The sequence below is a fragment of the Macaca mulatta genome, chromosome 15 (genome assembly GCF_049350105.2).
Source record: "Macaca mulatta isolate MMU2019108-1 chromosome 15, T2T-MMU8v2.0, whole genome shotgun sequence".
Taxonomy (NCBI): domain Eukaryota; kingdom Metazoa; phylum Chordata; class Mammalia; order Primates; family Cercopithecidae; genus Macaca; species Macaca mulatta.
In genome coordinates this window covers 126,503,773-126,531,521 of record NC_133420.1, presented here as the reverse complement: position 1 = coordinate 126,531,521, position 27,749 = coordinate 126,503,773, and the positions used below count along the sequence as shown (strand labels likewise).

The following is a 27,749-nucleotide window of genomic DNA, read 5'->3' as shown; positions in this document are numbered from 1 at the left end:
TGAGTTGAGAAAAAGAAAACAGGCAGTTTTAGAAAAAAGGAAAGGTGGAGACAGATATGTGATGATTTAAAGACTTTGAAGAAGAGATCTAGAGATCTTTACTGACATAATGTCAACAAAATGAAAGAGATACAAAACAATGTAGAGAAAGGCAATGACAGAAAAATGTTGATTAGAATCAGAGAACCAACTTAAGTGCTCAATAAATAAATAGAAAAGTAGCTGTGTTCAGGGCTTCAAAGACACATTCCATTTTTTAAAAATAATCTGTTATCAAAATATGAATGCCCATTTTACTCTTTTTCTTTAGGTTATACATATATTTATATATACATAATATTTATTTCTATAAAACAGAAGTTTAGTAAGATGTATACTTCATGTATACAAGGGAGGTACCCATGTAAAATGAGTAAATTTCCGTATGTTTTATATCTAAAAGGAAAAGAAAGAAGCAGAAACAAAATACAAGCTATATATCAAGATAAATTTTGATGTTAAAGAATGATACGAATAGGTCTTTAAAAAATTTGAATGCAGAAGAGAAGAATACTACGAAAGGAAGAAAACATGACCAAATACAGCAAAAATATCTTCAGAAATAAAAATTCAAACTAGATAATGAAGAGTGCACTTGACATTACATGTCCAAAGCGTTGTCATTATTGTTTTCAAAACCATTAAACAATACGTCGCCAAGTGTAGTGGCTCATGCCAACTTTGGGAGGCCAAGGCAGGTGGATCATGAGATCAGGATTTCGAAACCAGCCTGACCAACATGGGGAAACACCGTCTCTACTAAAAACACAAAAATTCGCCAAGGGGGGTGGTGCACTCCTATAATCACAGCTACTCAGGAGGCTGAGGCAGGAGAATCACTTGAACCCAGGAGGTGGAGGTTGCAGTGAGCCAAGATCATGTCATTGCACTCCAGCTTGGCTGACAGAGCCAGACTCTGTCTCAAAAAAAAAAAAAAAAAAAAAAGAATAAATAAATAAATAAATAAAAATAAGTGTAACATTTTGGCATTCAAAAACAATTTCAGATTGTGTTGTTTCTTTTTTTCACATATTTTTAATATAAACTTTTTTCATCCCAACCTCACCCCAGCAGCTCATCTGACTTCCGCCCCCTGTTTCTCCCCTTCCATTGGACTCTGTGACACATGATCCCATCCAGAGATCTATTTTTCACCACTTATTGTGTTTTTATGTTGAAATTTGATTTTTTAATAATTCCAACAAAAAAGTCCAAGGGGTCATGGGCTCCCGCTCGTATGCCTATAAAGTTGTGCTGTCAGTTTCTGAAATGCATTTTGAAATAGAATTCGTTCATGAAAATGCTGATATAAAATAAATTTGTGTCTAGGTTTTAGTCAAATAAAGATAGAATTAAACCAATTAATAAATGGTTAAAATGTTCTTCAATATGAAAACCATACCCGGTTGTCTCTTCTTCTAATTCATGATTTTTCTTTCTTATTTGATCCACATTATACTCCAGTGATATTAACTCAAAAAGTTTCCCGAATTCTTCACGTTTTCCTTCAGGCTTGAAAAAAAGTGTTCAAAATTATTTTTATAAAATCTAGAGACCTTCTTCTATCTTAAAAATATTATTTCTCATAAGTTGATGAGTAATATGTATTTAGGCAGGTGTATAAAATGCATTTTATAAACCTGATGCCAAGAAGGACAGATTTCAAAACTAGCCATTTTCTTAAAACAGCTAAAAATGATTCACACTTCCATCATTATCTTTTCTGAAGTTTAAATTACCAAAAATGTTTGTTAAAAATGAGAGTTTTTGCACATGAAATACTAAGGGTTAGTGAAATAAATTAAGAGTACTTATATTTACATTTTAGTTTTAAAGATGCTCTAGAAACATTGTCATTAATAGTTTAAGATATTCCAAGTTAAATTACATCTTATTAAGATGATTTTTAGAAAACTCTTATCTAGTTCCCATTACATTTTTTTTTTTTTTTTTTTTTTTGAGACGGAGTCTCGCTCTGTAGCCCAGGCTGGAGTGCAGTGGCCGGATCTCAGCTCACTGCAAGCTCCGCCTCCCGGGTTCACGCCATTCTCCTGCCTCAGCCTCCCGAGTAGCTGGGACTACAGGCGCCCGCTACCTCGCCCGGCTATTTTTTTGTATTTCTTAGTAGAGACGGGGTTTCACCGTGTTAGCCAGGATGGTCTCGATCTCCTGACCTCGTGATCCGCCCATCTCGGCCTCCCAAAGTGCTGGGATTACAGGCTTGAGCCACCGCGCCCGGCCTCCCATTACATTTTTGATCCTCATCTATCTTCAGGCTGAGCTAAGTACTGTCATTCTCTGTACGTATTCACCTGTAGGTTTTAGGTGTCTTTTAACCATTTCTCTTCAAACGAAGTTTATTTTTTCTATAATAAACAAATAATAACTTTTGTCTACTTTTTGTGGCTTTTCTATTATCCTGTTTCTCCCCTTCCATTGGACTCTATGACACATGGTCTCATCCAGAGATCTATTTTTCATCACTTTTTGTACTGAAACTTGAGATAAACCAGTGTACGGCTCTTTAGAGCAAAACCTAGATAACAGACATCTGGGTTGCTTGGCAAAGGTCATGTGTAATTCTGAGTTATGAACCTGTCACAATTTAATTAATTAATTGTTCTGCCTCTGTATCCTTGCTTTTGTACCACTGTAACTGTAAGCCTGCTTCAAGCTAGCCCACCCCCTTTTTGAAGTGTGTATAAAAGTCAAGTGCTGTCTTTGTTCTGGGCCCAGTTTGTCAGATGTTGAGTCTGCTGGGTCTGAGTGCACTCAATAAAGACATCCTCCTGTATACACCCCAAGGTCTCTCTCTGGTCCTCCTGATTCCTTAACAGCACGATCTCCACTCACCACAACCTCCACCTCCCGGGTTCAAGCGATTATCCTTCTCAGCCTCCCGAGCAGTTGGGATTACAGATGCCCACCACCTTGCCCAGCTAATTGTTTGTAGTTTTAGTAGAGATGGGGTTTCATGATGTTGGCCAGGCTGGCCTTGAACTCCTGACCTCATGATCTGCCCACCTCGGCCACCCAAAGTGCTGGGATTACAGGCATGAGCCACCACGCCCAGCTGCTACTCCTCTTTTTACACTCTCTCAGAACTCCTAAAATCTCAAAATGTTAACCCAGATTCCCTAATATACATTTCCAGCTCTGACCTTTTTACTGAGGCCTCTTCCTTCTAGCACACATATTGTAGACAATGTTGCCAACCACACACTCATATATTGCTACTCGGTGCAGATTAGTTTAGTAGATAGTGAATCTTGTCTATTTTATGTTGATTCTTATTGATGTTACTTTGAGTATAGTGTTATTTTCTAATCTTGAAGGGGAACTGTCTCACCCTTAGGATATTGACCAGTATACTCTTTTCTTTTCTCTTTTTCTTTCCTTTCCTTTCTTTCTTTCATCTCTCTCTTTCTTTTCTTCTCCCTTCCTTCCTTCCTTCCCTCCCTCCCTCCCTCTTTCTCTCTCTCTCTCTCTCCTTTCTGTCTTTCTTTTCTTTCTGTTTTTTGGACCAGGGTACTTTGTCCTTTTTTTCTTTTTCTTTTTTTTTGAGATGGAGTCACACTCTGTCATCCAGGCTGGGGGGCAGTGGTGCTACCTCTGCTCACTGCAACTTCCACCTCCTGGGTTCAAGTGATTCTCCTGCCTCAGCCTCCCAAGTAGCTGGGACTACAGTTGCACACCACCACGCCCAGCTAATTTTTGTATTTTTTAGTAGAGACAGGGTTTCACCATGTTGGCCAGGCTGTTCTTGTACTTCTGACCTCAGGTAACCCACCCACCTCAGCCTCCCAAAGTGTTGGGATTACAGGCGTCAGCCATGGTGCCCAGCCCTTTTTTCCTTTTATAATGAAAACCTTCCCATGAGAATCAGATTATCAATTGTTTGCCTTTGCTTTCTTTTAAAGAATGTCCTTTTCCATAGAGATAGGGCATGATGAACATCTTGTTCTAAAGTTTCTTTTGGGGGACACTCAACTATATCATTGGGAAGCTCCAGTCAAGTACAGATCTCCCTTCTTCCTAATCGAGATTCTTCATCTCAAAATGGTGTCCACCAAATGTCTTATCCAGGTAGTCTCTTGCTTAGGAACTCATGAAATAAGCACCTTCAGGAGAAGTTAGAGGCTATTGATTGAGATGGTTTAAAGCTGTCCCTTATTATATGTTTTACTCCCAAGGCAGACATCAAGTGGCTAATAATTCTATGCCTGATGTCTAACTCAATTCTGTGGGAATCTATACAAAATATTTTATTTATGAGACAGAGTCTCTCTCTGTTACCCAGGCTGGAGTGCAGTGGCTTGATCACTGCTCACTGCAGCTTTGATATTCCAAGCTCAAGCGACCCTCCCACCACAGCCTCCCAATGTAGCTGGCATTACAGGCATGCACCACCATGCCTCAGTTAACTGTTAAATTTTTTTTTTTTTTTTTGTAGAGACAGGGTCTCACTTATGTTGCTCTGGCTGGTCTCCAATTCCTGGGCTCAAGCACTGTTCTTGCCTCAGCCTCCCAAAGTGCTAGAATTACTGGCATTAACCACCTCACCAACCGGGTGTTCCATGGAATGGTTTGAGAGGCAGTTCTACACAGAAGCCAGAAGGCCTGGGTCTGAATCCCAGCTCTACCAGATACTAGCTGTGTGACCTTGAGCAAATTAATTTTCTGTGTCTCTGGTTCTTTATCTATGAAATGGAGAGAATAATACACCTACTTCACTGGGATGTTGGGAAGATTAAACCGGGGACTGACATGAAGCACTTAGAAGAGTACATGGTGCATGGTGAGCTACAGATAAGATTTGCTTAGAAGCACTTAGAAGAGTCCATGTACATAGTGAGCTACAGATAATATTTGCTATTAGCATGGTAATTTTTACTTTTTTATATCTTGACAATTGTACACGTTAGGCAGGTGGCATTCCAACGGGAGTGGTCTCCTAGAGCTGCACTGAATCATTCTTCACACCACTGAAAGCGGCAGCAAATGGGGAGTGCATAATTTATAGCTTACTTTTCTCTCCATATGACTCAGTGGGCAACAGTCATGTACGTAGTACAATGTAAACAGCACCTCCTGGATGGAGTAATACATAACCGACATGACCAGCAGAGACAGGCTGAGCCACAGAGCTGAAAACCCTGGACTCTATTGCTAAATCAAGGCTTCGAATCAATTCCCTCCCAGAAGCTGTTGCTGTGGCACTGCTTTCACGAGTACTCTGCTGAGCGCTCGGATTAAGGGGCTGTGCTTTCATCAGACAAGCTGCACCCAGAACTGTTCAGCTGACAAACTGGCAACCATCCAGAAATACAGTTTTGGCTACATAGTGAAGGAAGGCAAATTTAGATTCTTTTTTCATACTGAGAAAAACATGAGCATTTGATTGAACAATTCTCCTCTATTAGACTAATTGGTTTTAATTTCATATTTAATTGCTAAAAATACACTTAGAATAAAAGACTTACTGTGTTAATGTCTCAAAGAAGAAATCATTGGTATGGTATATTTTGTTCTATGCTAAAAGTTGCCAAGCTAAAATATTTTCAATTTATACAAGGATAGGTGACATGCATGTCAGATATTATTTTCCCTTTAAGCAAATTTATGATGAGACAAAATTATCTTCCATTAAAAATAAAAGCCATGTCAAATTAAGGGCTAAGTTATTCTGCAGACTGGGCAACGGGTGCTGAGATATAAGGTCAGTGAGAGTCAGAACAGCCAGAGAAAGATTCCTGAAGAGGAAATTGCCTGCCAGGTCTGAATGAATGAGGCTAGATGAGCAGGAACTGAGAAGGCAGGAAGGACAGCATGGGTAAAACTGGGGCTGACATCTGCCCAATTAACGCTAGGATAAAGTCCAATGGCAGAGAAATAAAAACATACATCCATACAATAACCTGTAAATGAATGTTCACAACAGCTGTTTTCATAATAGCCAAAAAGTGGAAACAACCTAAAGGTCCATCAGCTGACGAATGAATGGAAAACTGGTGTAGCCATGAAATAGACTATTATTAGAAAATAAGAAGGAAGAAACTACTGATACGTGATACAACATGGATAAAATTCTGAAAACATTCTGCTAAGTGAAAACAGCCAGTCAGAAAGGACTTCATATTGTATGACTCTGTGTATATAAAATATGCAGACCATACACATCTATGGAGACAAAACGGGATGGTGGTTGCCTACAACTGGGGTAGGTGGAGAGACATGGAGAGTGGTTGCAGTCACGGCTAAGAGATGTGGGGTTGCTTTTCAGAGTGGTGAAAATGTTCTAGCATTGATTGTGCTGATGATTACACAATGCTGTGAATATACTAACAGACACTGAGTCGTACATTTTAAATGGTTGAACTGTCTGACATGTGAATTATCTCTCAGTGAAACTGTTTTTAAAATCCCATGGTAGGATCAAGAAAATTTTCTCAGCTCTCTATTTTGGATGTACATACTCTATCAGATCTGAGTATTTCTATGCCATTACAGTATATTTTAAATGAAATGAAGATGAAGGCAATGCCTAACTTTTCAAGTAGTTTGTGAATTAATCTAAAACGTGTGCATTTCAAAGAACAGTATGATGACCTTTCTGTACAAGTTAACCTAGAATCCATGAAATGAATAGGCACAGCTTCTGTGTCCATTCACAAAAGTGAAGAAATGAGACAACTTTCTGGAACATTCCTTTAAACATTCTCCTCTGACTTAATCTGGCTTGCCTCACCAAGGCAATAAGGAAATTATCTAAAAATACTGTTTAACAGGAAAAAAAGTCAATTTTCTGTGAGGAATATTGTATCATTCTCAACTTTCCCAAGAGTAAATATTGTAAGAGAAAACATATGCAACTATTTTTCAAAATGGTAGAACAAGAGCCAGAGTTGAAGAAATAAGTACGCTATAAAGATAATAAAATGGTGATAATTATAATGAAAATATGCAACCAGGTGGTCCACTGAAATTAGTATCCTAAAAGACTTTATATTATCCAACCAGCTACAGATTAACTGTCTACATGTTAAATTCCATACATACTTGACTTCCTACTTGAAATAATTTCTTCTTTGAAGCCCGTGTCTCATCCAAATTAATGTGACAATGTGATGTACCTTCCAGTGGAGAATCTGACATAGGAAATTTTTTAAGGTGATTGGCCAGTTCTTCTTGAAGTTGTCTCACAATCACCTAATAAAATATTTTTGTTACTAATTTTATAAAGTGTCTTATTATTAAATATGTTAATAATATTTAACTTAGTATACATACTTTGAAAATTATTACCACACACACAGATTCACTTTCTTTTCCTCATACGTACACATTCTTCTTTATTACTGAATTCAGTGAGGGGCACAGAAGGTGTTATCTTCCTGCCAAATCATTCTCTTACATGACAGATGGATTCAGCCCGCTATTCATTCATCTTAGACCCTCAACTCAACCTGAGTTCCTCACATATTCAGTTGCCTGTTGAAATCCTTCCAACAGATTCCTATCTCAGAATAAAATTAAATTTCCAACGGCCTTCAAGGCCCTAGGTAACATGGCCTCTAACTCCCTCCCTGACCTCAGCTCCTACATCTGTGTCCCGTACTCACTTCCATCCCACTCTCCGTTAACTCTGCCACCCCTCATTAGTCTGAAAATGGGGATTCAATGTCAAACTCATAAATCACAGACAGTTACAAGTATCTTTGTACTGGAAAGAGTTATGTCCAAATGATAGTCATTGAGACTTAAAATGTAAATTATGAGCTAATTATTCATAAAAATATTGACAGTAAATTATAAATACCTACCAGTGGGAACATTACATCAAAATTTTTTTGGCTAAAATTTACCACATTTATTCCAAATTGTGATTTTATAGCAAGTAGATGTCTTTAAAATTCTAAGTGGTCAGAAAAATGCATAATGTGAGACTGACCTATTTTCAGACTTAAGTCACATTGGTACGAATCAAAACAAAGTTATAACAACTAAAATACATAAAAGAGAGAGCCACTGAAGGAAAAGCATCACAAGACACAGCAACACACTTCAGTTCATCTGGGAAATCTAGAATTAAATGTCAAAGCAGCTCACTTAATTGAATCTTAATTTCAAAATACATATTTCAGGTACAAGCATTTCCATTTACCTGCTTCATTATGGTCTTAAAATGTGGCAACAAAAAGACATTAAATTTATTATTTCTGCAGTATAAGACTATATACCTTATCAACATTGCTCTGTATCTACTAAAATTTCATAGGTGACATGATGTCTTTACTCAAAGTTAAGCATCTCTCAGCTCTATTTTTTTATTTTTTGGAAACAAAGTATGTAAGTATGTTTCCAAGCTGATACAGTAAACACATTTTTTTGGTTTTTTATTAAAACAGTTTTGTTGAAATATGATTTATAGAATTTATCTATTTTAACAAGCAGTTCAAAGATTTTTAGTAACTTTACTGTGTCATGCAACCATCTCTACAATTCAACTTTAGAACATTTTCATCACTGCAGGACAATCCCTCATGCCCATTAGCAGTCACCACCCATTTCCAGCCCCAGGCCTACACAAACATTAATCTTCTTTCTGTTCCTATACATGTATTTCCTGGATGATTAATACAAATGGAATTATACAGTATAGTAAACACATTTTCATCTATTTATTTTTATATTTAACTAGGTTAAACATATAGCCAGAATGAAATGTTTAAATTTTCTTTCCAGAAGGTTAAACATAGTTTTTTTCATACTTACTTCTTCTGCTGCTTCTTTCTCATACTGAAACAGTTTTTCTTTCAAATAATTATATTCATTCATTAATTCCTTATTTTTTTCTTCTAGAAGAAGATCTTCCTTTCCATTATCAAGACAGTCTTCTTGGATATTAATGACTGTCTCTTCATTATTGCCTTCCTTATAAGCATCCTTTAGTTGTTGTTCAAGCAAGAGATTTTCAAGTTCTTGTTGACGTATTCTCTCCTCTAAAGAGTTCTGCTTTCCAATGGAATGACTCTCTTTAGCTTCCTCACTTGGATGCATCTGCTTCATTTCCTTTATTTGATGCTGTGCTTGCTTTAGATAGCTTTTTTGATAACTTTGAGAATCCTAAATAAAACAAAACAAACTTTTAACTAGTATTCAATAAAATAACATATCAGGGTTATTTCAGAAGTGAGAGAACAACCTGTACATTCATGCAATTAAAAGTTGCTGTAAGTGGATATCCAACTGGAGAAAAAGTTGAAGCAAAACCTTGAACCTTAGAGAACATACATTTCAAAAAGTTCAAAAGTTTATTTGAAGTCAATTGATCCATAAAAGTAAACACACACACACGCGCGCACACACACACTCTCTCTCTCTCTCGAGAATTTTTAAGAATATCAGAATTGGAAAAGCCTTTCTCTGAATTACAACAAACTCAAAGCATAAAGTTAAATGCTAAAAAATTTGACTGAATTAAAATCTTGGAAAAAGAAAATTGCATTTATACTCTGATATCTAACCCAGACAACACCCCATAGTAAGAGCTTTACCTCTACATCTATTTGGACAGATAAAATCTCTCAAAGTTTTGAAAGTTCTGTTTCCCTGATCATATTGTATTGTGATTTGACTAAACATTTTTTAGTCAGTTGTAAGAATTACATTTACTAAATCATAAATCTAGACATTGTACTAAGCACTTCTACACACATACATTGATGAACTTATTCAGTTATCACAATCCTTAAAAGAGAGAGGTTAAAAATATAAGCAAGCTGCAGGATTTTCCTCAGGGCTTCTGATTCTACTTCTAGTTCTCCATCAGATCACAGTTACTTCTGTGGTGTAAATATATCAACATAAAAACAGAGAAACAAAAAGACACAGGCATAAAATGTGTCTTCTGTCTTTGTCACCTGGATTCTCCATGAAATAGCCAGATTGAGAGGATGTGACATGTGGGGCCTCAGAAACAGAAAAGAAGCTTTACCTTTTCTGCACTAAGCTATTCTTTTCCCCACTGCTTGTTCTCCTTATTTTTTCATTTGGATCCTGGGATACCAAAAAAGTGAAGGTGCTCACTGAAATGAGGAACCAAAGTTTGTCACAACACAAGGAGCCGAGTGAAACTGCTGAGTTGCTAGTGCAGAATCCTGGAAAATGAGATGTTCCTCAAATTTACATTCAATTACCACAAAAGTTTATAGCTGGAAGATATACAGTATAGTTGTCCACTCTAGCCCCATTACCTACTTGATAAGGGAAGTAAAACCAAGAAATAGTAAGTAACTCACCCAAAGCTCCTAAGGTGGCATTACCTAGCATTTCATGGCACCAAAAAGATACAATTACATATTGCTGAATTACATAAATTATCATATAAATACATCAAATTCATCAAATAAATTAAAAGTGTGACTTTGGCAAATCAATTTAATGGCTCAGAGGGTGGTGGGAGGCCTCATCTGCTTTTACTTTGAAAGAAGAAAATCTCTAGATTTTTGTCTATCTTTAGAACACAATATACAGAACTCAGCTTTCTACTCTAGAGCCAAATGCTAAATTTTTGGCTGAGAAGTTATGCTACTTATATGATAAAATCATACATGTCAAAACCTACCATATTTTATTTTATTCTATTTTATTTTTATCTACCATATTTTATTAAACAACATCACGTAAAAGTCTCTGACTCAACAGAAACATTGGAGAGTGGTGATTTTTCTAAATATGTGGAAGTGTATGTATTTGTTTCCAAAAATATTTAAAGTGGCCATGATGGAATTATAAGTTTAAACAGTTTGAGTCAAACAGATAAACCTGCATGCATAAAAGCACATTAAACAGACTTCTTTGGCTGGTAATATTTGCTGCAACTCTCAAGGTCAGCTACATTTTCATGTCTCTTCTCAGTCACTGCTTCCCTCCTATTGTATTACCATTTTATCATTTAAATAAATGTAATTCATCTTTAAATGAATATAGAAAAAAGAATCTAGACATTATTTCTTTAGCAATTTTCCTTATGCTTATCTGGTTCAGATCACATGGTATATCGCTAAATAATTTTCCCAGCCCATATGCCACTTGGAAGACTCATAGTGAGACTTAGGTTGATGAATGATCAAAGATTATGAGAATGTTTTCCAGAACTGTCATTTAGATAGCAGCACTAATCTACTTTGACACGTAATTACACATTTAGATAACCCCACTGTAACCATACACATGAGATTTTCTTGAGTAGAAAACCAGAATGAATCAGATAACTTATAATAAGAGAAGCAGCAAGGGAACCTCTTTCTTTTTATAGTTGAACTTTTTTCTTCAAAGCCAGGACCTCTACTTGTAACAAGCCCACCTCATTCTTAAGCCTTTGCATATCTTGCTGTAAGTCTTCTTCTAGATATGCTTTTGATGTTCTGTCACTATGTGGTGGAGAATAACTCACATTTTCTAATTCGGGTTTCATGCTTTTATAGATATTAGCAGTGGGACTGTCACATGTGGGTCCCTGAAACACACTTGCCAGTCATCTTCTAAGCTTTAGAAGAGCTTCTAAGTTCCATATGGCTTGTGGAACCAGCGCTGTATTGGTTTTCGGTTTTTGTAAGTGTCTGTAACAGCAGAAATACTGTGGCTTTCTATCTGCATCACATGCTTCAATTCTTTGGAGTGAGCAAACCACAAATCAAAAAGACTTTTTGGATTTCTAGACTGAGGCCAATGCCTAATGTCTAATTTCCAATCTGTGGTATTTTGGGTTATATTTTCTTGTCATTTGCATATCAAACTCTTGGTCTTCTTTCATTTCAATCATAACTACTGGGTTCCTTAATTTTTCAACTTCTGTATCATTACAACAATTCTCTTTCTTCTTCATCTCTGTGAGAAACAGGCTACATGTCTGGTTTGTTACAATTTTTACAGTCTGATTTATTTTCATTTGAATAAAGCTTAGAAGATGACTGGCAAGTGTGTTTGAGGGACCCAGAGGATAAATGCAACGAAAAGACCTGAGTGAGATGGGCTTGTTCCGTTCAGGCAATGCCTGGAATACTACAGAGTTAGACACTCCAGGTGCATCTGCTTCCTCACCATCAGGGATATGATTCATGAGATTACGGGGCACTCCCTTTAAGTTTGTCCCTCTTTAGGTTTACAATGTAAGAGCTCTTCCTCAGGACAAACAGTAATTTTGGATTTTTCAAAACTTTCACCAATCTTCAGTTGAACTTTTTTGTAATGATTTTTTTTTTTTTTTTGAGATGGACTTTCACTCTTGTTGCCCAGGCTGGAGTGCAATGGCATGATCTTAGCTCACCACAGCCTCTGCCGCCCAGGTTCAAGAGATTCTCCTGCCTCAGTCTATCGAGTAGCTGGGATTACAGGCATGCGCCACCACACCTGGCTAATTTTGTATTTTTAGTAGAGATGGGGTTTCTCCATGTTGGTCAGGCTAGTCTCGAACTCCCGACCTCAGGTGATCTGCCCGCTTCAGCCTCCCAAAGTGCTGGGATTACAGGTGTGAGCCACCACATCTAGCATTGTAATGAATTTTAAAAGAAGTCCTGAATATACAGATATATCCTCTTTATTACAATTCTTACTCGGTTCTGGTGCTTGAGACATTTTTTTGCAAGTGCAAAAGTGGAAAATTAATTTCTTCTTTTGTTTCTCAGATGTCTTTTCTGACAGGGTGCATGTTTTAAAATTAACTTTATTCTAAATTAAGTATGAACAAAGAAAAAATAGAAAATAATTAAAATTGAACTGTGAAACATAATCTATGTTTTACTACCTCTAAATTACTGGATTATAACTAAGAAATAAAAATAATTTGCCTTGGCTTAATATAGGAGAAAAAAGTGACCAAGGAAGCCTAACTCTTTCTGTTTGTTTGGAGTAAACTTAATTCATTATGAATTAAATCTGCCAGAAATGGGTTCACAGATGATACATAGTATTCTAAAGGCTTTCTGTCTTGGAATGATTTTTACCTCAGCATACCCTAAATAGTGAACCCCTACAGTGAATTCATATTTCTGAGGATTAACTAAAGAGTAGGCAATTGCTAAAATATTAGAAGTCAAAATGAACACCAATCAGAAAGAGAAGAAAATTTTTAGATTCTACTCCAATGCTATACCGTAATATGATAGTGTTATCTAGAAGGTTATCTGCTTATATCCAGGTCTAATACATTCTAAGCTCCACTGGTGACAATGGGTTAAAAATTTTTTAAAGCGTTTTCTATATATGTTAAAACAAGAAAGTTATTGTTTGTACCCTGACACCAAAGTCCCTTTCTGGAAGGCATCATTCTCTCAATAGGCAGTTGGGCTGATTTTATGACCCCATCCTCTCCCTGAACATAGACACCAAAGGCAACCAGAAACCAAAAAACAGACGAAGTCTTTAACCTCAGCACTGGTGACCAGCAACATAAAACTGCAAAGTTTGAACCACTGGGAACCACTCCTTTAACATGAGGTGAACTCAGGGGCTGTCACTGTCCAATTGTTCATAATTTCTCTTGCTTAGTAAGTAATACAGCTCCATTTCTGATGTTACCTTCTTTATCATGAAGAAGGTTATAAAAATGAAAGAGCAAAGAGAGTTCTGGAAATTTCTGGCCTCAATTCCAAAGGTACAGATAGCTATGAGTTACTACAGATGGTAAGAATATTTCAAATTTTATAACTGGCTAAAATGTTTTAAAATTCAATATGAAATTATGCTCTGTTGGATTCTAAAAGGATAGTCTAAAAGGTCACTTCATTTGGACTATGCCATGGTATTAAAGAAAAACAAGCAGACAAACCAATATTAAACCAGAAATTTAAATTGTTATATACCTGTGGCTGTTTATTTTCACTTCTTTCAAGTCTTTCTTGCTTTTCCTCTGAAATGACTTTTAAGTTGTGTTCTGCTGACAAATCCATATGTTTAGTGAAAATGAATGACTTAGAACAGTTAACTTAAAAAATTGATACAAAATAACATATACTTTGCTTTCTATATTGAGAGTTTAAATGAAGCTTTATGTTTACTGGAATATTTACATTTTTAAGAAACACTTCTAATTATCTGAAACTTTAACAACCCACTTGGGGAGACACTAGATATCAGCAGGTTCAAGCCACGCAAAAGTCTCAGTGTCAGCCACAAATTATTCCACCTTAACATAAGTAAACAAAAGTGCTGGAAACAAAACAAAATTTAAAAATACAGTGAAAACATATTAAGTTACACTTTACTATTCTCTACTTCATAATAGTATCTGTTTAACAGCATGCTAAGCGAGTTGTTATTTACTAATAATTTGCAAAATTTTTGTTACCGTTATACCTTTATAGTGTACACCCTGTTTTTTACATCTGAAATATTTCCTTCTACTATTCTGACAAATTTATTGTGTTTTCAGACTCAGAATGTAGGCTGGGCACAGTAGCTCACACCTGTTATCCCAGCACTTTGGAAGGCCCAGGTGGGATAACTGCTTAAAGCAAGGAGTTTAAGACCAGCTTGGAGACCATAGTGAAATCCTGACTCTATAGAAAATTTGCCAGACATGGTGGTGTGTGCCTGTAGTCCCAGCTACTCAAGAATTTGAGGCAAGAGGATCCCTTAAGCCCAGGAGCTTCAGTTTGCAGTGAGTCTCGATCATGCCATTGCAGTCCACCCTGGGTGACAGATTAAGAACTTGTTTCCAAAAACAGAAAAAGAAAAAAGGCTCAAAATGCTATGTGAAGTCCTCCTTGAATCTGGCTTTCTCCACATACACAGGCTCTCCTTCCTTGGGGCTCCCTTAGTACTTTGTCCATTTTTCTAGTGTCACTTCACCATCTGAACTGCACATCATGTCTTTGCATGTCTATCCCCTTTGTTGCCAGACTGTAGCAGTCATCTTTGTATAAAGTCTTTATTTTACTAAATATTTATTGAGTTCCTGCTAAGTGGTAGGCACTGGGGTTTAAAGAATGAGAATAAAAGCTGTCAGGAATGGCTTTTGGAGAAAACATGCCTGGACTGAGACTTAGACAGTGAGGTTCACCAGATTAAAAGAGGCAGAGGGCAGGAAAGATAGTACATGCCAGGCAGTGGCAAGAGAGGGAGAGAAGTCTCCCAGACTGTACGTATTTGTCTACATGAGAGGGACGGTGACGGGGGCATCACCAGCAGCTCAGTAATGCCAGAAAAAGAGGCAGACAGAGAAAGGGCTGCAGATGGAGATTTGGGCAGAAGCCAGTTTCTGAAAGCCTTATATAAACCAACTATTACTGTTGTTTCTTAAATTTTTTTAAAAAGCAAAACAAATTAGAAAAGCATAATTCCAAGAAAAAGACCAACATTTTATTTTATTGTATCTTATGTTACTTGATTTTTTATCAGAGATGGGGTCTCACTCTGCCCCTCAGGCTATAGTATAATGTTGTTATCATAGCTAACTGCAGGCTCAAACTCCTCGGCTCAAGTAATTTTCCTGCTTCAGCTTCCCAAGTAGCTGAGATCACAGGGGCAGAACACCACACCCAACTACAGTTTTTAAAAAATAGACACGGGGTCTGGCAATGTTGCCCAGGCTGCTGGACCTCCTAGCCTCAAGGGATGCTTCTATCTCAGCCTCCAACACTGCCAAGATCACAGGCAGGAGCCACCATCCCTGGCAACACCAATATTTTCAAATGAATAAACTGGAGCTCCACCGTTTTATTTTATAATGGATGGGTGAAAACCTTGTAATAGACTCATGGACTCCATGGATTTGTGACAAGGAAACTACAGCATTAACTACGGCTGAAGCTTCCCTCGTCTCCCCGTCTCTTCACATGGTTAAGAGCAGAGACACTCAGTGTCTTACCTTTTGCAACTTCTTTTCCTTTTTTCAAATTTGCAGGCTTCACAGCTGCTGTTTCTGCCAAACATGCAAGCTTGTTAGATATTCCTTCTAGAAAACATCATTCCTCTGCCTCCTTACCTGGCAAAGTTTCACTTATGCTGCAGGCTTCCCCTAAATCCTACCCATTTTTTTAGAAGCTTGCAGTCATCACCACAAATTTAAAAGTGCATGGCATCTAATGAACATAATAAATTTCTAGTAAATAATAACTATATGCTCCCAGGTGACAACTATCCTCCATCTACCCTCTACAAAATGGGTCAGCACACTGCAGACCACAGGCCAAATCCTGGCTACCATAAGTTTTTTCTCAGTAAAGTTTTATGAGAGTACAGTCATGCCTAGTCACTGACATGCTGCCTATGACTGCTTTCACACTACAATGGCAGGGTTGAGTAGCTACGACAGAGATCACATGGCCTTCAGCTGCTTAAATCGTTCTTGAAAAAGACAGAGAGAGAGAGAGGGAGAGAAAGAGAGAGAGAGACCCCATGGCCTAAAATATTTCCTATTTGGCCCTTTACAGAAAAAGCTTGCCAATCCCTGATTTACACCCTGAACAGAATGCCCTAATTCTCAGATCGAATCTAACGCCTCCCCTGCTCACAATTTTCCAATGAATTTCTAGAGCAAACACTGCTGGCTCCCTAACCAAGAGCAGTTCCTTGTTGTTTCTTGCTGGAGAATCACAAATTTGGATATTTCTTATCCCAATACCCCTCCCCAGCTTCAAAAGGTAAGTGATTATTCAAAGCTAATCACATAACCACATTTGCTTTCCCAGTGCCTGGTTTAGGAATGAACATGTGGTGTGACCCAGCCAATAAAGTATTACAAAAAGGGCTGAGCACGGTGGCTCATGCCTGTAACCCCAGCACTTTGGGAGGCCGAGGCGGGCAGAACACGAGATCAAGAGACCGAGACCATCCTGGCCAACATGGTGAAACCCAGTCTCTACTAAAAATACAAAACTTACCTGGGCATGGTCGCACATGCCTGTTGTCCCAGCTCCTGGGGAGGTTGAGGCAGGAGAATTGCTTGAACCCGGGAGGCAGAGGCTGCAGTGAGCCGAGATCGTGCCACTGGACTCCAGACTGGTGACAGAGCGAGACTACATTCCCGAAAAAAAAAAAAATTACAAAAAGTCCCCTGCAAGGTTCGGAGTTTTCTCCCAATTTAAAAGACACATGTGAAGAAAAGCAGCCCTTCCAGCCTTTAGATACTGTCTTGTGAGAACATGATGTTTGGAGCTGTTGCTAAGTAGCCAACCATGAAAGGAGACATGAACAAGACACTGCCAACAGCATAGCTGAAAGAGGAACATGTGGGATCCAATAATATCACCGGACAACCAAAACAAGCCTGGTTCTTATGGTTTGGCCACTGTTATGTCCTCTAGTATCTGCAGCCAAAAGCATTCTACCTCAGAAGCTTCCCCTGGCCCACAGGATAAGATCCACTCAGCTCTATACTATTAAAAGTCTTTTACTGGACTTGTTTCTAGACACAGGTAAACCAACAACAAAGTCTCTCCTAAGCCTGCCTTCACTGACACACACTGAACACGAGAAATACGTAATAAATAATAACTGTGAGCTGTTTTCACCTCATTACCAAGCTCTCCATATATATTTTTTTTGCACTAGTAAATTTGAGCTGCTCATAAACTCTACAAAGTTCACTCAGGTGTCCTATCTTTTGAACTTGCTCCTCGTGTTTTAAAACTTTCATTCCTCGTGGCTGCTGCTTCTGTCAAACATGCAAGCTTGTTAGATACTCCTTCTGCCAAGCATCATCCCTCTGCCTCCTTACCTGGCAAAGTTCCACCCACTCTGCACACTTACCCTAAATCCTACCCACATTTTAGAAGCTTGCATTCATTACCACAAACATAAACGTGCTTGGCACGTACTGAACATGATACATATGTAATAAATAATAACTATAAGCTCCCAGGTGACATTGGACACACAGTAAGCACTATTTAAGGTGGTAAATAAATAACAGTGGTAATAACAATCTCCTAACTGTATTTTTTAAATGTATTTTGTAACATTGGAAAAATGCTTAGTCTATAAAAGATAAATGATAGTTATTTTTTAAGTGGATAAGTATATGAATGAATTAAAATATTTTAAAAATTCTGTTGAAAAAACACAAAATTAACTAGTTATCTATATTCTATTATGAGCACCTTAAAGACAAAAACTATGTCAATTCCATCTTTGTCTCCTGCAATTTGCCAAACCTAACTTATAGAAGTGGTTTGATAAACATGTATGAAATTAACAGTGTCTTTATACAGTTCAGATTGTACAATGCATTAGGTGTTATATTTGTGTTATTGTGAACCATTTTTATAATTTTATTATAATTTTTTGAGCCTAGAGTTTGGCTATTGGAATATTTATTATGATCATCCCTTGCCTAATGGTTAACAGAGTATCTAATCTTTTCTTTTTTTTGAGATAGAATCTTGCTCTGTCACCCAGGCTGGAGTGCAGCGGCACATTCTCGGCTCACTGCAATCTCCACCTCCTGGGTTCAAGCAATTCTCCTGCCTCAGCCTTCTGAGTAGTTGGGAATATGGGTGCCCACCCCCATGCCTGGCTAATTTTTGTACTTTTAGTAGAGATAGGGTTTCACCATGTTGGCCAGGCTGGTCTCAAACTCCTGACCTCAAGTGATCTGCCTTCCTTGGCCTCCCATGTGCTGGGATTACATGCATGAGCCACCACGCCCAGCCTGGTAACAGATTATCTTGTTCCAACAAAATTACTATTATTATGATAATTAACCAGCACATAAAACAACACAGCTTGTTCTAAGAAGTGAATTTATCTCATGAGGTTCCAACTTATGGTGAATAAATTAAAAGTAGACCTTGTTTGTATAAGAATATGTAACATAACTTCTGCTTCTCGGGAAGGGATTACTTTTCTGTCTTCTGCATTCCGTAGGTATCTTCAGAAATAATCTCCTATTTGTATGGGTGCACACTGGCTCAGTTTATGGTTCTTATTGCCATTTGTTTATGGTATCAGAAAGGGATTGTTGAATTCCCAGTTCTAAAGACAGTTACTTTCTTAGTGACACAGATTCCTGTGTAACGCACTTGACCCTGAACAACAAGAGTTTGAACTGCAGGGGTCCACTTATATGCAGATTTTTCTTCAGCCTCTGCAACCCAGAGACAGCAAAACCAACCATTTTCTTCTTCCTCAGCCTAATCAACCTGATGATAAAGATGAAGACCTTTGGGAGGATTCACTTATGTTTGTGAATAGTAAGTATATTTTTCTTTTCTATGATTTTCTTTGTAACAGCTTCATTTCTCTTGCTTACTTTATTCTAAAAGCATAGTATATAACAATGCAACACATACCAATTATGTGTTCATCAACTGTTTATGTTATCAGTAAAGTTTCCAGTCAACAGTAGTCTATTAGTAATTAAGTTTGGAAGGAGTCCAAGTTATACTCAGATTTTCAGCTGAACATGGATCAGAGTCCCTAACCCCCACAATATTCAAGAATCAACTGTAATTAACATTTATTTACTATATATAAACCATTTACTATAAAAATTAAATAGAAGATCCATTTGCGTAACAAGTCCAATTTGTAACAATGTAATTATAGAGGAAATCGCAACATATTAACTTAAAAATCTAATTTCTTACTTATATTAATACAAAAATATAATGTAGAATTTTAGGGATCATAGGTAAGTAAATGAATTTTTTTCAGACAATACTGTTTGAGATTGAGAATTAGCTAGAACTAACTTTTTAAATAACTCAATTCTAAACTAAAGAAATTAAATTAAAAAATTATTATATATATAAATGTATATATTTTAAACTGCTCTTTTATGATTAAAAATATGTAATGTTATTTTATTTTGTTTTCTTTGGAGATACAGCCTTGCTCTTTCATCCAGGCTGGAGTGCAGTGGTGCGATCTCAGCTCACTGCAACCTCAATTTCCCGGGTTCAAGTGATTCTCCTGCCTCAGCCTCCCAAGTAGCTCAGATTACAGGTGCCCGCCACCACACCCAGCTAATTTTTGTATTTTTAGTAGAGATGGGGTTTCACAATGTTAGCCAGGCTGGTCTCAAAATCCTGACCTCAGGTGATCCACCCGCCTTGACTCCCCAAACTGCTGGGATTACAGGTGTGAGCCACCATGCCTGGCCTGTAATTTTGCTTTCTGAAAATCAGTAAGATCACCAAGAGACATGAGAAATTTACTATCAGAAGTCTTACCTTGATTGTCATTTCGAAGATGATTTTTAAGCATCTTATTTTTATGTTCCAAAATTTGTTGTTGAATGCTATGCATAATAAATGTAACAAAATTAGTATTTTAATAGTGATATGAAAAATAATTACCAAACATATTAAATTCTTAAAGCATTTCAGACAATATCAGAGCTAATATCAGAACTCTAATGTCCAATACACTTTAACATTTTAAGCTCTATAAACTTGTTAAGCTTCTAATTAAAGAAGAAAAACAGAAAGTACACATAAACTGAGAAAAGCAGAGCTCAGTAAATTAATTTTAGTTAGCTTAACAGCCTGGAAACTGCCCTGCACTCAGAGTAAGTCCTCGCTCTGTAACCAATAGGTATTTCGTTTTCAGACCGGTTGCTTCTCTTAGGCTCCATGGTTTCTTCTAAAAAACAAAGATTTTAATACTTGACTTCACTAGGTTGTTAGGAGGATGTAATGAGGTAAAATGTTTAAATGTTCAGAGAAATAAAGCAATGGAAAATTTTATTCTTGAGCTGCATTGCTGGAACAATTTTGGAATCTCAAATAAAACCTGATGGGTGTTTTTTCATAGGTTCTAATATTTAAATGTCATAGTTTTCAGAGAATGTTATTAAGTGCTAATTTTGCTTATTGGTTCTATTCATTGTGGCTTGTAGTTCACAGCATTTTAGCTAGTTCATAACTTGTAACTAAATTTATATATAAATATATTATTATCTCATTAAAACATATAACCTAATTGTCCCCTATTACTGAGCTCATCAATCACACCAAGGGCAGAAAACTACTAGATGTCAAAACCTGGCTGGGACAACTAACATTCCTTCCCTCCCTCCTCAAACTCAGAGTCAGCAGGTCTGTGTTAGAGGCTGCATCTTCTGGGTCCTCTCCGACTGACATACAAGACAAAGCCTTGCTTGTATTGTTTTTCAGTTCCATGAAAGAGATGCAAGTTGATGTTTCCTCATTTTCAAGTCATGTACTAACAACATATTTGCATGTAACATCCCATATGCCACTCAGCTGTGTTCTCATTTCACAGATCACCTTACATGAATACTTCTATAATGTTCATAATAACAATTTCCATATCAGGTGTCTCCTGTTTTGGTTTGACTCACATTGTTTCCTTGAAGCTAGTTAACAAATAGTCAAATGACCTTCTGGGGACTGTGCAACATGTGGAATGCTTTCTGAATTTGTGTGCCATCCTTAGGCAGCAGCCATGCTTATCTGTTCTGTATTGATCCAATTTTAGAATATGTGCTGCTGACGCAAGTATAAAGCCCTGTTTTATATATGGATATTCAAGAGTCATGGATGAGGCTTAGCTCTGTTAAATCCAAATTACCTACTTTAGATACAGAGAATTCTATTGAATGACTTCCTGTGAGGTAGAATTTTAAAATATTTTAAAAACTTGAGGTAGAGAGGCGAGTAGCCTGAGAGATTTTCATTATTATGGAAACACATTATTTGTGGGGCCAACTGCAAGTTGGTGCCCTCGATTCTATTGAAGGATAATGTGGAGCCTTTTACTTTCTAACAATAGCTGCTACACAGGACAGAAAAAAGCCTCAAGGTACAGATGTGACAACAAAAGGCAAAGGGACCTCGGCTCTCTTCCTGCAACATTATTTGAACATCCCTAACTGTTGAGTACAATCCAACTAATATTTGCTAGAGAAAAGATGGACATTGGTCTCAAAGGATAACATGCCATGAAGGTATAGGCTAAGCCTAGTCAGGAGGTGGGCTACAAGTAAGGTTTTTAGTATTAGTTAGAATGTCAATTTACTCACTGTGTGTGTGGGTAAAGCCAGGAGGACTTGCTGTCAGAGCAGGGTGCCGAGAACAATGGCTGAGCCTATGTACATGAACTAAAAAACACTGTAGCTGTGGGCCGGGCACGGTGGCTCATGCCTGTAATCCCAGCACTTTGGGAGGCCAAGGCGGGTGGATTATGAGGTCAGGAGACCGAGACCATCCTGGCTAGCATGGTGAAACACCATCTCTACTAAAAATACAAAAAAAATTAGCCAGGCTTGGTGGCAGGTGCCTGTAGTCCCAGTTACTCAGGAGGCTGAGGCAGGAGAATGGCGTGAACCCAGGATGGGGAGCTTGCAGTGAGCCGAGATCACAACTCTGCTCTCCAGCCTGGGTGACTGAGCAAGACTCTGTCTCAAAACAAAAAACAAAAAACAAAAAACAAAAAACAAAACCCACTGTAGCCTAGCTAAGAGGTGGGCTACAGATAAGGTTTTTAGTGTTGGGGGAAGTTCAGTTTATTCACTATGTGTGTGGGTAAAGCCAGGAGGCCTCACTGCCAGAGCAGGGTGCTGGGAACAATGGCTGAGCCTATTTATGTACATGAACTAAAAAAGCACTGTAGCTGTGGACACTGTGTATGAGTCACCATGAAGAGAGAGGGATCTGAATCGGTAAGGGCATACTGGTGGCAAAAGTCAATCATTACCAGATTGCAGGACCAGTTACAATGGCAGCAATACAGCAAGTGAATCAATGGAAACAACAGAATGACTAGAACAGCCTTTCCCCCTCTTCTTCTGACTTGTAAAGCAAGATTGTCTTCCTTGGACTTAGGGAACCCCTTAGCTTTTTGAAAAATTCAAAGCAGGAAGGCATAGGAGATAGCCCCAGGGGATAATACAAGATTCTCTGCTAAACTGGACATTTCAAGACCCAATAACTAATTAGAAAAGTCAGTCCAGGCATGGTGGCTAGCAGTTTGTGAGGCCGAGGCAGAAGAATCACTTGAGCTCGGGAAGATCGGCAACATAGTCACCTTGTTCCAAAAAAAAAATAAATAAATAAAAATAAAATAAAAAAATTAAAAAAGGAAAAGACGTGACATTATTTATATCTCACATATAAGGAGTATACTTGGAATAAAATAAACAACACTGAGATCCCTAGGAATAAAGGTCTTTAAAAGTCCTGAAAGAATCGTGCACTCATTGCTACTTCTAACTAGTCTAGCTTTCTGTTTGATTTCTGGCTAAAAAGTGGACTAACTAGTGGCCATTCCAAACTACCTCAACCAAACTATGAACTGTCACCTAATGTATAAGATGCAATATTTGTAATTATTTTAAGCCTTAATTTAGTGTTAACCAGTCTTTTCATATAAGCACGTACCTCCTCAAATCACAACAAACAGCATAATCCTCGGCAGTTTGGCCAAACATGTCTTGAGAAAAGATATTTACATTTTGTTGAAGGAGGAGGCTGACGATACTTGACGAGTTATGCTGCACAGCAAGCATGAGGGCTGTTCTAATATAAAGAAATAACAGCACTCAAGAACTTTAATAAAGATATTTAATTAGCAAATTGGATACACTTTACCAATTTCATATCTTGCCTGTCAGGATAGACATAATAACCATTTACATGTACTAGCTTATGTGTATAAGCATCTTGGGTGCTCAAGTGTTCATCTTGGTAAATTACCACCAAGGCTAAAAGGCAGGGACAACAAGGAAGCTTCTTGTCCCATTGAGGTATGACATAATACAAGTTACTAATTTATAGTCCTTCGATGGCCAAGAAACTGTGCTGAGGTCACTTATCTAAAGTAGGGAAAGATTTAGATGAAGATTTCCCCATTGCTTTCCTAGTCTGATATATTGTAATTCAAAGTCAGCTAGGGGTCAAATAAGTAGGAGCTATCTGCAGGCTGAAAACAACAGCAACAACAACAACAACAACAATAACAATAATGGTAGTAGTTGTAAACTGAAAGTTAAAGTGTACACTTTATAAAATTAATAAAATACAAAACCCCTTTAGCTAATATAAGATTACAGAACTAAAAACATCAGATTACAAATAACAGTCTACAAGAGAAGATGAATCCTACATTGTCTTTTTTTACGTTGCTCAGTCCAAATAACTGCTTTTCTACCTAATTATTTACTATACGCCAATAATTATAAGCTAAACTTATTAACATTTCTGACTTGCGTGACTGTTACCACTCTAGAACACTCGGGTTTTTAGGAAATAAACAAACAAACAAAAAAACAAGCAAAAAACCCAAAAACGATTGCACCTTCTGTAATTGTCAACAGCATGTATATTTGCCTGGTTCTTCAATAAAAATTCCACCATTTGCTGTCTCCTAGAATTTATAGCAAACAAAAGTGGAGTGTTTCCTTCCTGTAAGAAAGCAAAAACAACTTATATTTCACAAAATTATGTATATCTCAACTGAACTAAAAATCTTCTATAAGATGCTATGAACTTAAACATGCAATAAAGAAAGTAAACGCAAAGCAGTCCTTTCCTTTTCACTCCTCTGTGATTTCCCACACACTGCCTTGCAAACACCTCTCCTCTGCCTCCCCAGGCTAACTTCAGTCACCTCTAAAACTCACTTTATTTACCAGCCCCCAAAACCCTTGCTTCTATCTCAGCATTTAGCACAGTACATTGTAATTATTTCATTGTTTCCCACTGAAACCAAGAGCTTCTTGAGGGCAAGGGCTGTATCTTTTTTCTCTATAACCCTAAAACCTAAGATATAGTAACAAATACTTTAAGTTTTTAAAATAAATTAATGATCTAAATTATTATCTCTAGAGCAGTATTTCTTAAGCTATATTTTAAAGAATATTTGTTTTACCAGAAGAACTGTACCCTAACAAAAAGATTCCATGATCATCTGCATTTGAGAAGTATTACAAAACTGTATTATATGGCCAACAATCTAGAAATCTCTTGAACTTTGCCTAATCTCAACTTGACAATATTTTTTATGGCAAACATTAACATTTTAGGAACTAAAATTGCAGGGATACAGTTGCCAGAGCTTCCCAATACAATTGGAGATTTCCTCTGGGTGGCACAAACTTGCTTGACTTAGTTCTATCAATGGTGTCAGGATGCCAATATCAGGCACTCCTCATCCAAAGGGATCACCAAGAAAATGAGCTCTGAATTAAGAGAGATTGCCTTCAAATGCACTTATTTTCCTTATCATTAAATAGTCCATGGGATTTTTCCTAATACAAGAGGATAAATTTTTATCTTAACTATTAGAAAGCTCAGTATGTTCTATGTAAGAAAGACCAGTTAAAACTTTTTGAAAATAAATATTAAAAAGCAAAGGTCAGTAAGAAATTCTATTCTCAATTATAATGATAATCCTGGGATGCTAATGCAACTTTACTTTTTAAATCCATTTGTATTGGTTTCCATTTAAATTGCTATTTAACTTTTTTTTTTTTTTTTTTACTTTAGGCAAAATATAAGTCAGAAGTAAAAATACAATGGCTTATCAATAAAAGTTCTAATACTGATGTATAGGGCTTATTTCGAGCATAATAAAAGCCAATAAGTCACTTGCATTTTTAAGGGACATTGCTGAGAAGAAAGATATAATGTCTGCAATATTTATAATCTATCCACTTCTCAGCAGGAATGACCTAAAAAGGCTTCTAGGCATTCTCATGAGCAGATGACTATTTGTGGTATATATATTTAAAAAGAGTTAAAAAAAACTTCTGAATTCTAAAATTCAAGTCTATAATTGAGGGATTTATATAAACTATAGACTATATATTATGAACCAATATATGCTGTTTTGAAAACCTCGAAATCGTTATGGAAATATACTATAAAAAAGGAATTGTAAACTCAAATACTTATAAAGATGAAGGAGTTACCTAAGTAAGTGAAGTACTCAGGTGGGCACAGTAGGAAACTGGAGAATATGTGCCTCCTACACAGGACAACGTCTGCACAGCAGACCAAGCAGTGATGCGGTTCAGGGGACACCAGATTTGATTCTTAAGCCCGAGGTCCATATTTCTGCATGAGTCTACTAAATTTAACATGTTGACTCAATTTAAAAAGGCAAAGAAAAAATCTGTGTGCCACATTTAGACTCTAGCCCTTGTGTTTTTATATTTGCTATGAATGTGTTACTAAATGATTGTGTATAAACCAAGTATTTGCAAGTGGAACGTTTTCTTTCTCTAGTATCATATGTTTAATAAAAAAACTCAGGCCCTGACATATACATAATAAAAATTGCTGTTAAGACTCATAATACCCACCTCAAGAATTTTCCCAACATTTATTCATTTTTCAATCTATGTGTATATCATTTTCCCAGATTGCTAACCAAATAGATAATTAGTTCATAGGACTGCGAAAACTGAATTATTAAAAGAATTCCTATTGTATTCTCACTGACTTCAAGGATTTCAGTGTTTAAAACTGACATCCTGATTATGCCAAAGCTCTATAAACTTAAGAGACACACTGAGATAGTCCCTAACACAACTTCAACTGAAAAAAAAAAAAAAGGGTTCAGGATTTGCTACTAATCTAATTGAGAAAATCTCACTTGTAATGAACATTTGTTGACACATAATCACTAGAATGGTGACAGAGGAACATGAAATTGTGAAAGGGTCAGCCTCTACTTATTGAAAGATTACCCACAAGCAAATTGCTGAAGACTCTCTGAATGGCAGTGAATGATTCATGGTGGGAAGGAAAGAGTGTTATTCTGTAAGCTGAGAGCTGTTGCCAATGATATTTCCTTTCACTTCCCAGTCACAAACGTAGAGAAAGACAGATAAGTCAGGCTAATGTTATTGGAAAGGAGACCTTTGAAGAAAGTAGCACCTATCAAATGCCAACTCTTTTAGAGATTTCTTATGTCTTTGAGATACGGGAATTTATATACTGCACTTATCTATTCTTTGCTTCTTAATCAGGAGTGTATTTGAATGCTGAGGTATTTTTTTTTCTCTTGCTGTTGTAAGAGACAAGAGTCTTACTATGTTTCTCAGGCTGAACCCAAACTCCTAGACTCAAGCAATCTTCCCATGTCAGCCCCCTGAGTAGCTGGGACTACTGGAACATGCCACCGTGCATAGCTTCAGACAAATATTTTTAACTGTACATGTTCAGAACTTATTATATCTATTACATCAAAATCCTCAGGGGGAAAGCCTACACAGGTAGACTTTTAACAAAATTTCCCCAGGTCACTGTAATGCACAATTCTAGCTGAGAATTACTGCAGCAGACAATCACTTCAATTTCATCTCTCACCCACATGGCCAGTATCCTTTATCAGGTTGGGATGTGGCCAGAAAGAGAAGAGTACGAGATAGTTATTTATGAAAACTACAGTTAATTTTCCTGGGTGTGGGTATAACAGGGACAAGTAAACTCAGAATCCCAGTTGATTTTGCTATTTATAAGCTCCTTATCTCCCACCTTCCCACCAAGACATTCTAGATTTAAAAGGAGAGTTTAGACTCTTATCTAAGTGGCTGTTTTTGCCAGGATGGGTAATAAGTTAGTTACTAACTTGTTCCACCCTTTGCTGAAGTGTTTCTCACTTCATCACCATCTACTCACTGCCAATCTGGTTTCCTCAGAGTCCTCTAAGAATTAATCTTCATGCAAGTTTCAATCTCTCTTTTTACCAAACCAAAAATGATTACCCCAAAGCTGAAGAGCATGTTGTCTCAATAC

General features: G+C 37.1%; 1 protein-coding gene and 1 non-coding gene across 2 annotated transcripts in view; both read right to left on the bottom strand.

Moving 5' to 3' along the window:
• The window catches only part of LOC719477 (ankyrin repeat domain-containing protein 18A-like), a 69,703-nt gene that overhangs the window by 21,008 nt on the left and 20,946 nt on the right, over positions 1–27,749 (bottom strand). Inside the window, 10 exon segments of the mRNA XM_077966435.1 lie at positions 1,442–1,551; positions 7,099–7,248; positions 8,815–9,165; positions 13,905–13,975; positions 15,911–15,964; positions 16,926–17,062; positions 17,647–17,698; positions 20,217–20,284; positions 23,388–23,525; positions 24,304–24,410. Of these exon segments, the coding sequence (XP_077822561.1) occupies positions 1,442–1,551; positions 7,099–7,248; positions 8,815–9,165; positions 13,905–13,975; positions 15,911–15,964; positions 16,926–17,062; positions 17,647–17,698; positions 20,217–20,284; positions 23,388–23,525; positions 24,304–24,410 (1,238 nt within the window).
• On the bottom strand, positions 21,404–21,506 carry LOC114672880 (U6 spliceosomal RNA). Its single transcript, XR_003723415.2, has one exon. It is a non-coding gene; the product is annotated as a U6 spliceosomal RNA (small nuclear RNA).